The sequence below is a fragment of the Melanaphis sacchari genome, unplaced genomic scaffold (genome assembly GCF_002803265.2).
Source record: "Melanaphis sacchari strain LSU unplaced genomic scaffold, SCAv2.0 Contig0_pilon_pilon, whole genome shotgun sequence".
In the NCBI taxonomy this organism is placed as follows: domain Eukaryota; kingdom Metazoa; phylum Arthropoda; class Insecta; order Hemiptera; family Aphididae; genus Melanaphis; species Melanaphis sacchari.
The window spans coordinates 17,766,233-17,782,704 of record NW_020270366.1 but is presented as its reverse complement, the minus strand read 5'-3'; the positions used below and the strand labels follow the sequence as shown (position 1 = coordinate 17,782,704).

The window sequence follows — 16,472 nt, the reverse complement described above, 5'->3', positions numbered from 1 at the left end:
AACTTGTGGGTACAGAGTATGCAATTCGAACAGCCTCACTAAAAGATAGTTTGCAATTTGAACTTTTTTTGTATGCATTTCCGATGCTGCTGTTTATACACCATATTTCTAGTATAGCTATACGATGTTATAAGCATTAAGATTTAAGTCTACAATAACAAACAGAAACATAAACAAGTTTTTTTCTTGGTGCTCCAGTAGGAGGTACTATTATGTTCAAAAATGAGCGAGGGTCATTTACCAGGGCTTAAGGTTTTAAAATAATAATAACAATAGATCATGTATGACAACTAAAACTATTTGAAAAAAATGTGATCGCCTCTCGAATACTCATTACCGCCTGCGCACGTCATTCTTGAATTTAAAATGTTTCCCCAACATACCATTATAATAGCTAGTATATTGTAATTTACAATTATTAAAGTATTAAATTATAGCACGATGGTGGTTATCCACATTTACGTGATTCGTACATTTAATGAAATCATACTTCGTGATAATAATATGTATGATTAAAAGCAACCTAGATAAATCTTTTACTTCTAGTTAATTATTAGGCATATAAACTTAGGTCGTAAGTTTTTTATTTAGTGTGATTGACCAAACATTTTCAGTCTCATTTTTTTCTTACAACTATGAATTTATTCATTTTTAACTATCTAAATTGAACTTTGAACAAGTAGTTTTTGGACATTTTTTGTGCACTAAGGATAATATTTAATAATAGTTCTATGACAATGAGTTTGGAAGATACGAAGATTATAATGATTTGAAAATCTCATATTACATCTAATATTACACAAATTTTATATTTTTGTAAACCATTTTTAAGGACTATCATATTCTTAGTATATTAGTACATTGAATTTAATAATTCAGAAACTACTATTTTCAATTTAAAAATGCATAAATCTAGATTTTTTTTATTTTATTTAATTACTTAAACTGTATAATTAAATCATTAACTGAAATATTACTTTGAAAAAAATTATGTATGTATGTGGTGTGAGCTCTAGAGATGAGGGGATAGACATTAGACACCTCACTGGTTATTAGAATAGTATCTGCAACACTCAACGTCACAACAATATTATGCGGTTATCTTTAATTATTTACACTTCGTTAACTTATCGAAAATTCTAAAATGGCGCAAATATGCTTATTAGTGAAATCAACGACATTATTATTATTAATATAACATAATTAATAACGACTTTTAATGAGTTTAAATTGATTGTGTGTGCGGTGTACCATTAAAATGCAATGAACGGAAACGAAATTCTCGGTCTATATATTGTGTATGTCAAAACCGATTTGTTTTCACACGGCTATATACTGTCATCTACTCAGCTAATATACGTATAAACAATAAAAATAAACACTCTTATTATAGGTACACGTTATTGTATAAAATATACCTATGCAAAATATTAAATGTGTTTTTGAATATATTATGATTGTTTTTTGATGGAAACAAACCGCTTAAATTACTTTATTGAAATTATAGTATGGGTATAAATATTACATATGAATTTTTATGAAAATGATATATTAAATGATCCATTTTATACACAATTTCATTTCAGTATTCATAATATGTCTACTATACACTAAACTTATTAATAAAATAATTTTATGTACACTCGTATTACACATTTATATTATATATACAGGTGATCACTGCCTTGGCTATTTAAATTATAATACCATTTTTATAATATTATAGAGATCAAGAAATCGTAATTTATTTTTCTTTATTTTCCTCTATTTTAAGCATATATATATATAATATATATTACGCATAGCGTGGTGTTGTTACGGTTTATTTAAATTCTTATTGTTCCGTTTTAACTTATCTCGGCCCAAGATTATACGAGTATATACGTGGATACTAGATATTGTAAGAACGCATTCTTCAAATATATCGCCCACGCCGGGATTTTGGTTTTCATATGATTATAATATGTAACTCGGATATAATATATATATATATATATTATACGCCCACGTAAAGAACATATGGTGATATCCCGCGACGATTTACGAGACGTCGCGCACGTCTTTCCATCTAATTTGCATAATACATTACGTTTATTATATTTATATTTTTTTTACCTATATTTTGTACCCATACGGTCGTTTATTTTAGTACGATCACGACTGTCTGTACGAGTACATCAATTATTATAAAATGTGCGTGTGTGTATTTTTTATATTGTATTTTAACACAGACAGTCCTAACACAATGAATTCGACGCAGAAGAATAATAATTCGCAAACTGCAGTTTCCTAACAAAATAAGTTGTTTTCCACAGTTATTTAATATATTATCGATAATCATGAAATGCTTAATCTTGTACTTGCACGTGCTACTTATTTCTTAGGTGTATTATATAGCTAGACATTACAAAAGAGAAACATTTTAAATATTAGATTTTAATATTAGTTATTATTGTTAAATGGTTTGTTTTACTTATAGATTATTGAAGATTAAAGAAAATAATTACAAATATATTTTAAATATTAAAAATTGAAAACAAGTATAACTAAACCATGCTAGATAATAATACTAAAATTTAAAAAGTTAAAAACACTGAAGTAGGCGTTTTAAATAATTATTCCTACAATCTTACAAAAGGTTCGAAGTGTTGACACAATTAAATAATATTATAACTATTTTAAAAAATAATCGTTAGTACACCATGTAAACCTTCACAATTTATTAGGTACACATTTTGCCCTTACTATTGAAGATTTCAAATTTGTACCTACACAGTTTATATGTTTATGTGTCTATTAATATAGAATCTTCGGTAAAACTGATTTCTGATCAGTGACCACCCAAGTATTTTATTAATTATTAGTTATTTTATCTATCATACCTAGTATTTTCATAACTACTAACTACACTGCAATTTTCTGCTATACACAATGATACATTATTGCTATTTAGAATTAGATGTATAGAAAGATCGCTACCTTCGCGAATGGTCTATGTATTTTATAACTACACATCTAAAATACATGCAGTGGCGTATTTGAGGGGGGATGGAGGGCGATCGCCCCCCACCATTGCCCATGTTATTTGCTTGTATTTATTATAAATTTATATTAAGAAAATATTACATTTAAAATGTTAATCAGTCATATTTTTATAAGTAAGATCTACGCATCCATCTTTCATATTAATAAAAACATCGATAACTTTATCATTAAAATCCGACGTATCATTAATTAATTGCTATACTAAACTTTATTGATAAATTCTTACAAATGAAAAAAAGAAATATTGATTTTATAATTTAATAAATATAATATTATTCTACTGTAACTTGATTGTATTTTATTTACCTTTCTAAAGATGTGCAATGTGTAAAAGATGCAAGTATAAAATGGACTAGTAGGCATGGGCGCCCATAGGTAATATTTTAAGGGGGGTCAAAATAAAAACATTTTCGAATGTAAGATAATAAAGATTTAATGTTATTTTTCACATATAAATGTATACACTATACATGCATGTTATATTTTTATTTGTATATATATATAGTGTATTAATAATAATTGCCATACAAATAAATAAATAAATAAATATATAATAATTGCCATATGAATAAATAAATTAATAAATAATAATTGCCATACGAATAAATAAATAAATAAATAAATAATAATTTTAATAAGTATATTATTCGGTATCAGTAAATAAGAACTGCAAATTTCTTCGTTTTATTCCAAACATATTAATGACATCCTGAATGAAAGTATCCTTGTTTGCATTAGGTTAAAATATTTGTAGTACCTTTGATTATAGAATATTCTATAATATATTATTTTATATTCTATAATATATTATTCTATATTCTATAATCAATGGTAGTACCTATATTGTGATCTTTATAGATTTACCACAAATTATCTGCGATTAATAATTTTACATATAGGTTATACGGACTACAGAATACGACCTATCTATGATGTTATTATACAATAACAATGAGTATATTTTTATATTTATTTCATATCTTAAAAGTGATTTCAACAAATGATTTACCTCGGTAATAAGGTAATATTGTGGTAATATTTTTTTCCAGGGGGGGCAAGTACCCTGTCTTGCCTCCCCCCCCCCAATGAGCGCCAATGCTAGTAGGTATATGTATTCAAGAACATAAGCATATATATAAAAAAATATTCTACTGAACTAGTGTATAATGCTCGTAAATTTAGTATCCCCCCCATAAAATTAAATTAAATACGCCACTGAATACATGTCGTACAAATAGCATTTTTCTTTTACACGTGATCTTTTAGTACAAGATTTTCGACCCTAGTACTCTACTCAACTTGTAAAATTTCAAAAAATTACCAGTTCGGGTGACGAAGAAAGATGTATACCTAACTTTATACTTGAAAGTAATAGGTAATTCACAATGGAACACTGTCAGACTTCCCTCTACAAAGGTCAAATGATTTTCCAAGTACAAAACCAAAAATGTCTTCAACACCTATTATGTTAAATTAGACAAGCTTTTTATTTGATATAAATGACAATAAAGCCATATATATATATATATAGCGACGTGTATATTTTTATGATTATATGTCGATCAAAATGTCAATAGAGTATGTTGCGTGAACCCATGTGGCCCCCGAACAAAGAAAAGGTTATATATTTTATACAACGTTTCTACAGTTCCACACCCATAACAAGAAAAAAAATCGTTTGTCTTAGACGCATTACAATAATAGTCATAGTATAGTTTTTACGGAATGAATTATTGGCAGTGTTATTTGTCAGACCGGTCGGTAAATCATAATAATTTTTACGTTTCAGCACGATTCAATGTGAATATCGGAATATTCCTCGGTCGGCGAGACTGCGACGTATATTATATACGTGTATACTATTAAATTAACAATACCTACTTACGATAGTTTACTCAGTGGCACTGGTAATGGTTTCAAGGTAATTATACAAATATACATATTCGAAATACTTAATCAATACCATGTACGTACTTGTATTACAGACAGACGTTCTTCCGGAGTTATTCGGTCGCCGTAAATGATTTTGCAGTTCGTAAACGTTTTTGAAAATAAAAAAAATAAAACATAAATATAATTGGCACACGGTCAGCGATATTTTCTTACAATAGCAGTACCGTATGCTATAATACATATATTCGTAATAGAAAACCACAGGTGTTTTTATACGCGATGTCGACACGACTATAATATTATGTACATACAGTACACATAATAGTATTATAATTTATATGAATGCACGTTTTCCCTTTACTATTCCATCACTGTATCTAACAACAATAACAACGACGACGAATAACACAGCGTGGACCATGACAATGTATCGTGTATATATATTGTAACACTAATATTTATCTTCTTTAAATAAGTTAAGAAGTAATTTATTGTTTGGCTTTTTTTCTGTAATGCGTTAATAAATCAGTGCGGTCTTGGTATCAGTATTAGATATCAATAAACAATGCGACATCAATATTGCCCTGAACTCCTCTGCAAAATCGAGTTTTTAAAAATTCCCACTTATTATTCTAAGTACAATTCTTGTTTTAAGGTACGTTTTCTCTGTAGCGTTCAGCCGCAACGTCTAGATGCAACACGTGTCGCTGGTGTTCGATTCGGTACATTGGTTCGAGACCAATGCAGTCGCCAGACGCCGCGTCAAATGTTCAAGACGCAGCGACGAACGTGCATAAGAAAACGGCTATACATTTAAAATACATATGTTCAATAGTACAGCGTTCGACGCCGCGGCTGAACGCTGCAGAAAAATCGTACCTTTATTATTTCCGCTATTTCTAAAAGTTGTGCAATGCATATATTATAATGATAGCCTGCGGTATTCTGGCTACAAAAGCTTATTTATGCCGCGATGAATTTATTACTTTGATTTAGATATAGTTACGTGCCTGCCCTGTTATTCAGTTGCAAATAATTATGCATTTATATAACATCACCATGTAGATAATATCATTATGTTATTCGTTGTTGATGTTTTTTACTTCTTTTTGCGTTTTATATAGATTCACGTAAAAACGTATATAATAAAACGTGCTTTTTAAAAATTAAAATTTCGATATATCTTATTTTTCCATTGATTGATATAAAAATTGTTCTAGTGTATATTATTATTGTTCCTTTTATTTTGGATATCAATGAACCCATTGCGTTAATGTAGTGTTGTAGTTTATCTCGATATTACTCATTACTTGTATAATGATCAAATTATATTCATTATTATATGTTTTAATTTTTCCCATCACTTCTTAATAAATTTTTTTTAAAGTTTGTTCCCGATACCTAAAGTATTGCAAACATTCATGGACTCTCTTTACTCGAAGGATCATGACTTTATATCTTGATTAAAAAAAAAAAAAAAAACAGACATATGCCTATGGTAATTAATAAGTGGTGGGATTCTTCACGTAAATAAAAATAAAATGCGTATTGATTTTCCATTAGGATGAAAATAATAATATTCTATAAAAGTAACGATTGGGTTCACGCGCCCATTGCTGATAAAAATCTGCAGAAAACCTATTGATCCACTGAGTCAAAAACGATTGCGAACGTTTTACCTTTTTTATAACACGATCACGAACGAATGTTGCTTATCAAAAAATTTGTTTTTTTAGCCGAAAAAAAATGATTGCGAACGTTTTTATAGGCTACGTTGCCAATTTAATAATTTCTGAATATGTTTAATTTTTTTCGGGAATTCAATTAAATTTTTTTTTAGACAAAAACTATTCAATATTAATAATACAATGTTATACTATAGCTACGTTACAAACTAAAATAAAATTATATAAAATAATATGAAGTGCTTAAAATTTTGAATAATTAAAATAATTTCGGTGTATAAATATTAATAATACCTACTGTTACATAATTTATAAACTGAAAAAAATAATAGTTTTTAAAATTTTTTTCTTTTAAAATGTTTTTCTTATTTAGGAGTTTCTAGTTTTTTGTAAATATAAAATTAGATTCTTGTGGATTTTATAAATTATAATCATTATAACTTTTTAATGTTTATTCAATTTTAGATTTAGATTTGACACAAAACATAATAAATAGAATCATTCGTAGGTGGGCGGAACATTTCCGATGTAGTATACATTTTTAAAACAAAACACAAAATAATTTCGAAATGCATCTAGGTATCTATAACTCATATTATAATTATTCTATTTAAAGTTACGTTATGTTCTGTGATGATAATAGTCGGTAAATTAGGCACGTGTCATAAAAACCTACAGTTACAGTGATACATATATATCTACCTAATATTGTTTGCCGAATAGCCATTTTAGATGTTTATTAAATTAAGTATTATACAAAACATTATTCAACTAAATCTATTCAACATACGTATTGCGCAACATTATTTATTAAAAATTGTACGACCACGTACTTATGGTTGCATTTATTTACATTACAGTATTAAACAATAATGACGCTCACATTTTGACTTAAAAATTTCGAACCTTGATCGAACGAGCGTACGAGTGTAGTGATTATCATATAATATACTATACTTGTATACTATTATATTTTTCAAACTTAAACATAAATCACAATATTAAATACATATATAACAAATATTTACCATAACTAGGGTAAAAATTTGTATTTTTTTAAATTTACATGAGTTAATTTTGCAAATGGTGTCACCGTTATAGAGAAATGTCATCAATAAATAACGAAACGGTTTGCCCGTACAAGTATTATACAGCTTATATACATTATTTAGGTATTCATATACACGAATAATATTATTAATTATGATATTATGTTAGTTAATTGTCACAAATGACGAAAATAGTGCCATGTACTACTTATATAGGAATAATATGATCCAATTTATATCGTAGCTCGCTCATTAAAATAGTTGTTGAATTTTCGATAAAGTATTATAAAAATCACATCTATAAACGTTTCATTAGTTTCAAGATTCGACCAATTTAATCATTTTAATCTAATACCATATGGTAAGCCAATTGTTAATTTGATCAAGCAAATTTTTTATTTCATTTATAATCACAAAGGTGATTTTTATTGTGTTTCAAAAATTTTCATAATTTACATTATTGTATAATAATTAATGTAATAAGTAATTTAATTATTATGTTGACATAGAGTTTACTTTCACATTAAAGATATAATATTAAACTAAGACGGTATTTTAAAATGTTAAAATTTTTTAGCAATTTTATTTGTTTATTTCGAAAACAACTATCTATATACTTATTATATGTATGAATTATATTACACAGACTAGTCAAATTGTCACATACAATTATTTTCAATAATTGCTGCAGCATTTACTAAAACATTTTATATCAATTTAAAAAATATTTTAATCTTCAAATGCTGTTTAAACTTATAATAAAATTAAATTGTTTTATTTTTTAGACATTTTAGACGACGATAAGAACACAACTCGTCCATAATGAGTGTGCAAAATCTTCGGAACAAGTTCAGCCAGAACAACGGATCAGTTCCATACAACCCACCAGGGTTGAGTTATGGAAAATCCGATTCCACTCAAAACAATAATAACAACAAACACCATCACCACCAAATATTGAATTATCAGATGCAAAACGGTGGCAGTGGACGGTTCAAGACGATTCGCGAGGAGCCGGATGCACCGGAAGACTGTAGTAACAAGCCGGTGGCGACCAAGAACAACAGTTTTCTGCAAAGTTATTTAGCGAGTGAGATGACGAGGAACAGTGGTTCGACCGGTAATGGAAGTAAGCCGATAGCTGCGGTACAGGTGCCGGTGCACAATCGGTTCATCGCCTGTAAGTCGTCACCGACGGCGGAAGTTGCGTCGAAACTTGCGGTCAAGTCCTCTCAGGAAAGCTGCACAACAAAATTGTCATTTGGTGAGGTGAAATCGTCATTAAAGTCTCCAACCGCTCCTGTGCATCCGCCCAAACCAATCGGTGCCAAACCGATACTTCCGCCGCTGCTGCCGGACAGTACTCCACCTAGGTTATCTGTCAAATCTTCACCGGTCCTAAATAGCAACATCAGTCCTGTACCAACCTCCGAGGATAGATGGAAGAACAAATACGACGAAACGGAAACAAAGCGAAAGAGTCTTTTGATTCAGTCTCAAAAACGTTAGTTTTTATCCGCCCCTTCTTCTTTTTGAACTCAATAAAATCTATTTTAAGAGGACATCTTATCGATTTTCGGTACATAATTACAGTGACACAAATCAGCTATAACTGTTTTAGAGAAATTATAGAAATAAAATGGATACATGATACAAAAAATATAGTTAAAAAAAATTGAATATAACAAAATATATATTTAACATATCAGAATGTTGATATGAGATACGCAAAAATTCTTAGATTTTATAATAAACTGTTTCAGCTATATAAAATGCATTAGACGAAATATTGTACGTAGATGTTTTAATTACAGTAAAATTCGCTTAAAACGCTTTATCGCATAAGATACTATTTTTTATCGGTCCTTAGACATTTCCTATACTAGTCAATGTAAAAACCACCTGTTAAGACGCTCAGATTTTCTCTATCTCATCGGATAAAATGCTCTTTTGTTCAGCAGATTACAATAATTTTTAGTAGTTTTGTGAAAATAAAAATAGAAATTTTACTTGTTTGCTTGTTCTTATCATTTTATTTTATCGCTATACCTATTTTATCATTACATATTATAACAGTTTTACTGTACTCCGTTATATTATAAGATTTACTAAGTGGTTTGCAACACCTATCTGAAATTCGAAAAATATTATCCTCAGTAGAAAATTTCGAAGAAATGTTGAGTTGTCTTAACAAAATAGAAAACTTTCTTGCTGAAACGCATTGTCAGAATCGTAAGCAAACAAAAATAGATCATTTTTTTAATATTCAATATTAAAATAATTAATTCCATATTTCAATCAATTCGTTTTTTTTTTTATTTCTGCATAAGACGCTTTCCCGCTTAAAACGTTTTAGAGAGCGGGTCCTTTAAAGAGCGTCTTAAGCGAGTTTTACTATAATTGTATTTATAATATCGTAAGAATTACGCTAAAATCAACAATTATTATGATATAACACCATCTCCGATATATTTTGATTGGTAATTAAATACATTTTCAGAAAAGTTAAAAATTACTTTTATTATAAACTCCTTATAAAACGCTGATTACATAATATCAAATTGTATAAAAGTTATATTATTCGTTCATATCGTCCTGATATGAAATAAATCGACATTAATGATTGTTTATTATGTAGTGTTGAGAGAAAAGTCGGACATGGAACGTCAAGTGGCGAAGCTGCGAACCAATCTCGAATTGTCGAATAAAGATTTATCGGAAAAGACCTTGCAACTCTCTCAACTAAGGAATCGTGCGTATACAGTAATATTGTTTAGTATCGAGTGCTTGGTTCTTGTCAGAAAAATTTTATTTTGTGCGTATAAATATAGTTTCAGAAGCAATGTACAAGGAATACGACCAATTAAAACAACAATACGAACTCGAGACAACTACGTTGCAAAAGGCGATGGAACGAGCTTCGCAGGTAAATAACACAATTAAACGTTAATCAACCGCTCATATTTATTCCAATTAGATTTTAATTGAAACATTCCTGTTTCAATATAGTGGTATAAGCAAAATCGTGAACTAAAAAGAAGGAGCTCGGCGTTAATGCAAAAAGTAATGTCCGTGGCACCGTCCTCGTTGGATGATTTAGCAGACGACACGGATGGTAATGAAAACGATACGGACAACAACGACATCGAAATAGAAGAACTGCGGAAAACTGTCAAAGGTAAAGAAATTTGTTTAATAACAATAATACGTATGAAATGTGTGTAATTTATTTGCAGAGCTTACTCAAGAAGTTTCGAGGCTACAAGCAGAATTAAATAAAATAAAATTACAAGAGTTTGAAGCCCAAGAGCAGACAGTAGACTTGACTTCTGAATTAGAGGAAGAGCGTAGGGCGCGAAATCGTGCTGAACAAGAACTGAAAGTAATTACTAATTAATAATTAGTAAATATTATACCCGTGTATATTATTTCATAAAATTGTATAATGGTCTTCTGTTTTCTGTTTATATTACTATGTAACTTTACACTTAAAACTGACAATGCTTTTAAACTCTTTCGATTTGAATATTTGTTGTAGTTTTTCAAAAATCAATTATCACTAAACAATTTTTTATTATTTTTTTTATGTGTTTTAAGGAATTGAAAATGAAACACAACAATTTGGAATCAGTTAGCCGTAAAGTAGTTGAAGAGACAACTGTGTTACACCAACAGTATAAGAGAGAAAAAGAAGAAGGCGTAAAGATACGAAGTGATGCAAATAAAGTCAGTTAATTTTAAAATAATAAATTATGAAATTGGTTTAATCAATTGGATTACAGGTAAAGTCTGAAAGAGATGTACTTGCCAGGCAAAGCCAATTGTTGATGATGGATGCTGCATCGGATGAAAAGATTATGAAACTTTTGTTTGAGATAGAACAATTGCAAAGAACACTTAACCAAGAGAGGCAAGAGCATATCGAACAGTTAAAAGATTTACATGTGAGTACTTGGATATGTCATTGTATTAATTGTGTTTTTTAAAAAAAAAAAACAAATTATTTTTGCAGGAAAAGTTGGAATCTCAAAGTGAATCTGAACAAATTGAATTGTACGAAGAGAAGTTAAAGTTAATCGAAGCAGAATTACTATGTTCTCAGCAGAGAGTTGACATTGCTGAATCTCGGGGTATATATATTGTTTAATAATTAATAGAAAATTCTTAAGGCAATTAATAATTTATTACAAAGTAAAATCTTTAATTCTAATTTAATAATAAAAATATAGTAAAATATTTCTTTTATTCCATACAGTTTAATAATTATTATCAAATATAGCTATTGTTCTTCTAATATTTTATATAGCATATCAGGCAATTTATAATGCAGATTTTTTTAAAGGTGCTATACTAAGATTGTCTATATATTTTGTTTACCTCTCACAGCCTCACACGTTCAATACCAAAAAAAAAAAAAAAAAATTATCATTAACGATAGAAAGATGATTTCAGAGTAGTGATAATGACACTAATAAAAATAAATTTATATTTTGGAGGCATTTATCAAAGCTTTTTTCCAAATAATATTATAGTGACAAAAATCTACTATAAAAAAAATTGATGGAAAAAATGTGTTATTCAGTTATGACTGATGATTCACTTTTATTACATACCATTAACACTTATGACACAAACCTTGTGTGAACTTCTTTTTGTTGTGATTTACAAAATGTTTTTCAAATTGTCAGAGAGTAGCAAAAAATATACATTTTATCTATGTTTTAGTTGAAGATCTTGAGAAACAACTTCGAGAAACTAAAACTGTAGTTGCAACATCCCAGTGCAAACCTCCACTACCACCACCAGCTCCACCGGCACCACCACCACCACCACCACCTCCACTGATGGCGTTGCCGGGGACGACCAGCGGCATCAAGTTGAAAACGGTTAGCTCGCTGAACCATAACTCTAATGCCATTGAAGATTTAGGGAATTACTTGGGACTGCCACTAGCTACTCCCAAAGGCCCTCAAGTCCAGAACGGTAAGTAACATGTGTAAACTTGCAGTACCACAGTACACAGATGTGCGGCCATGCAGGTATCATAATAATGACACGTAACGGGGAAAAAAAGATAGTTTTTATAGATATCTAAAATATTAAATAATAATCAATCATGATTTATAATGTTGTTTTGTTATACTACAGGTGCCATTGATGCAATAATCAACCAGATAAAAGGAGGTCGTTTCAGTCTGAAAGCCACAGACAAGGAGGTAAAAATTCGATCCGTAATAAAAATAAAATAATGTTATGTAATATTTGAATTTTGGAATTTGATAATATTATGTTCTTTTTTCTTGTTTTAGAAACAAACTCTGGTCAAAAAACAAGAACCGCAGCCAGTTGTCAACGAGATGATGAATGTTCTAGGCACATTGCGCCGGAATCCCAAACGGAGAGCTAGTTTTAAAACAGCACCTGCCGACGTGGCACTATAATAGTAATTGAAATATTTTTACAGTCCATAATTGTCTTCATGTCTCGTTCAAAACAATTATTATAATTATAAATATATATAAATTATTTTGTTCCTCGAATATATGTGTGTTTGTGTGCTCGAGTATACTCGACAGACATTTTCACTACTCATTTAAAGAAAAAATTGTCATTTTATTGTACATAATATATTACATATAAATTTATATAATCCTGTTGCTATACATAATATTTATAAATATAATTATTAGAAGCGACTCTTTAGCATAAATATAATATAATGGTCAGAAATGACAGTACATTTATGATTTTTACATTTCTACCAAATTTCTCAGTAAATATTAAATATTGTTCACAGTTTAAGGAAATTCGTTTTTAAGAATAAAATATTATTTTTTTAAAACTATGATCATTTGTGTCTAGCTATGAGTATGAAAATTAATCATCTACCTATAGGTTAGAAGTTATTATTTTTAAATTTTTTTATATATATATATAAGGTCTTTTTCAACAAATTGAATATTATGTTTTATTTAAAAAATATTCTTTACATTTTAAATACCTATTTATACATTATTAATTTATAGTAATAGTTTAATAGCCAATTACTTGTTTTGTGTTATAAGATTTTAATTTAAGTAATTATTTTTGAACAGTGCTATTTTAATTTTTTAAATCATAAATATGTATAGATATGATATTAAATTAAAATAATAGAATATTGTACTAAATATATTGATACACTAACTTCAAAAACAAAAACTAAATAAATTATAAAAGTCTTATATTTTTTAATTGTATACATAGTTCAATATTTTAGTAAAATTTATAATTACTTTATATTATAATAAATTGTTAAATGCCCAATTTAATGTTTTATTATATTAATAATTTTTATGTATTGCAGTAAAAGTTCTATAATTAAGTTAGGGCTGAAGCATGACATATTTTAAGGAGTAATATTTAGGCATTTCATACAACATTTATGAGCTTTATTACTTTTTGAAATGAGTACAAATGAATGTTTGTGTATAATTTGTAAAATTCGTTATCGTATTCTTGTGCCAGGCAAATGCAAGTTCCTACATGATAGAAACAGGTGCATACAAGTATGTAAGTTCCTACTCGGTAAAAAAGGTGTGTATGCGGCAGAAAAAATGTATATGCATATATAAGTCTTACAAATAATAAGTTCAAATTTCATATTTATTATTAAACTATAATTCATTATTAAATGTAACCTACTCAATCTGATTAAAAAAAAATTTTAAAAAAATAATACAATAATTGGTGTATTATGCCTCATACATTTCATAAATAAATAGATATAAATAATATAAAATAAAAATTCCATAATGCGATTTTTTATAAAATTTTATAAGGTTCATTTCTGAAACTTAAAAATTTAACGAAATTGTGTTGATTAATTTTGTTTATTGTATAATCCATTATTTTACTTATATGTCCCCAGCCTCCCTCCACAAATTATTTTTTAAAAAATATTTATCATATAATGAGCTTGTATTTACATGCTAACTTTTGTAATTTGCATGTTTTTTAATTAAGCATGGTATCAAAAAATAGGTAAGGGGGAGCTGTAGACACGTGTCTCTAACCCCCACACATCAAAATCACTTATTTTCAAATTTTTTTTCTAGGCCAATAATTATCATGTTATTACTAATTAGTATGTATTTACACAGTTGGTTTTGCAACTCTATTGTCATCTGTTGTTCGCAAAATTTGTTTTCCTAATTTACACGTGTCCCCAGTCTCCCCCTCCACTACACAAAATACTTGAAATTAAAAAAGTGCTTGCATGTATATTTGCATAACTGAATGATATCATATTCCTAAAGTAGAATAACACTCAATCGTTTTTAAATAATTATATTTTTTTAAACAGAATATGTGTAAATGCGATTTTGATTGATAATATTTCAAAATTATTACTTTTGTATTTGCCTTGTATTGTTATGATCTACATTGTGAGTCATAACATTATTTAGCATATAATAAGCATATATTTTCTCGGCTATCGATTTGTTTATTATAAACATTTTTCTATAACCGCCTCCACATTTTATAATTTATTTCATAAATCCAAATAGTTGTTAAACTTAAAATAGGTTAATTTTTAATTATACCATCTTTGTAAATTTTTGTACGATTTTCCAATTAAATGACATCATTAAATTCTTTTACATTTTAATATTTTTATGATTTGATAAACATTGAAATTACTTTTTAATTTTTATACATAGGTTTAAACTTTTTAAAATTAATTTTATTACATAAAAATTACCCTTTTCTCACATGTAATTAAAATCTTACTAATGAAAAAAAATTGACATTAAAAATTGTATAAAATAAAATTCACAATTTACATTTTATGGGTATAGGATTTTTTTAAGATTATCAAATATTTCCCAATTATTCATTGATCCTCACTTCATGTATGCTTTGTAATATCCAACTGAATTTCTTAATTTTCTTTGTCCAGGTAAAAAACCTATGAAACCTCTTAGCTCAAATGTTCGATTTGCATTGCATAATATTTGTGGAACATCCCATAGTCTGATCTGTACAATTTTTGCTGTTTCCGCACTATTGTATTGTAGACTATAATCTAAATTTCTCTTTAAAATATAGTTATTATTAATCAATATAACTTATTAATTAATATAATAATATAAAAGATAACACATTAAATTCAATTTTAAATAGTTTCCAATTATATAGATCTATATTTATTATATATATATATATATATACAATATACATGTAATATATACATTAATGTATGGCCGCAATTCGTACGTACCTCACATTAACGCGGGCTACAGTTCTTAAGTTATTATTAGGGAATGAGCCGCAACTCACTTACACCAGGTGACATAAGGGGAGACGATAAGTTCCTACACAAGAGTAGCTGGTAAACAATTATATAATTTCTTATAAACGTGATGTGTTAATTCCTACATGAATATAAAAATGATGTGTAAGTCCCTACATGGCAGAAAAAAATTAGGAAAAAAAGTTCAAACGTATATTATTAAATATAAATTTTATAAATGAATGAGTAATGATAATATAAAATAATAAAAATATATACATTATACGGTAGAAAAACCTGGCATTTAATAGAGTATGACGATAGCTCATTGATAAAGCTAACATCTGAATTCGATTTTTGACACAAAACTTATTATGACTTTTCAGTACTAATAAAAATAATATAGAAAACCTGATTATAGGTTTGATAATCTTATAACTTATTACTATACACAAACAATTGTACGTCGATTAATTTCTCTTAACAGTTGAGTTAGTATTGTTCGAGAAATTCGTATATCCGTAA

The 16,472-nt window shown here is 28.0% G+C and overlaps 1 protein-coding gene across 2 annotated transcripts in view; it reads left to right on the top strand.

The window, feature by feature from the left end:
• Window positions 1-13,335, top strand: part of LOC112596333 (shootin-1) — a 33,198-nt gene extending 19,863 nt beyond the window's left edge. Inside the window, exons 2-13 of one of the 2 annotated variants that reach the window (XM_025341966.1) lie at window positions 4,835-4,966; window positions 8,458-9,176; window positions 10,311-10,424; window positions 10,504-10,598; window positions 10,682-10,850; window positions 10,909-11,054; window positions 11,270-11,398; window positions 11,455-11,616; window positions 11,685-11,802; window positions 12,398-12,655; window positions 12,821-12,888; window positions 12,982-13,335. In XM_025341966.1, coding sequence (XP_025197751.1) covers window positions 8,495-9,176; window positions 10,311-10,424; window positions 10,504-10,598; window positions 10,682-10,850; window positions 10,909-11,054; window positions 11,270-11,398; window positions 11,455-11,616; window positions 11,685-11,802; window positions 12,398-12,655; window positions 12,821-12,888; window positions 12,982-13,113 — 2,073 coding nt within the window. In that variant the 5' untranslated portion in view covers window positions 4,835-4,966; window positions 8,458-8,494 and the 3' untranslated portion in view covers window positions 13,114-13,335. The remainder of the gene's footprint in view (window positions 1-4,834; window positions 4,967-8,457; window positions 9,177-10,310; window positions 10,425-10,503; window positions 10,599-10,681; window positions 10,851-10,908; window positions 11,055-11,269; window positions 11,399-11,454; window positions 11,617-11,684; window positions 11,803-12,397; window positions 12,656-12,820; window positions 12,889-12,981) is intronic. The other variant, XM_025341958.1, reaches the window with a different exon arrangement.
• Window positions 13,336-16,472: the final 3,137 nt, after the last annotated feature.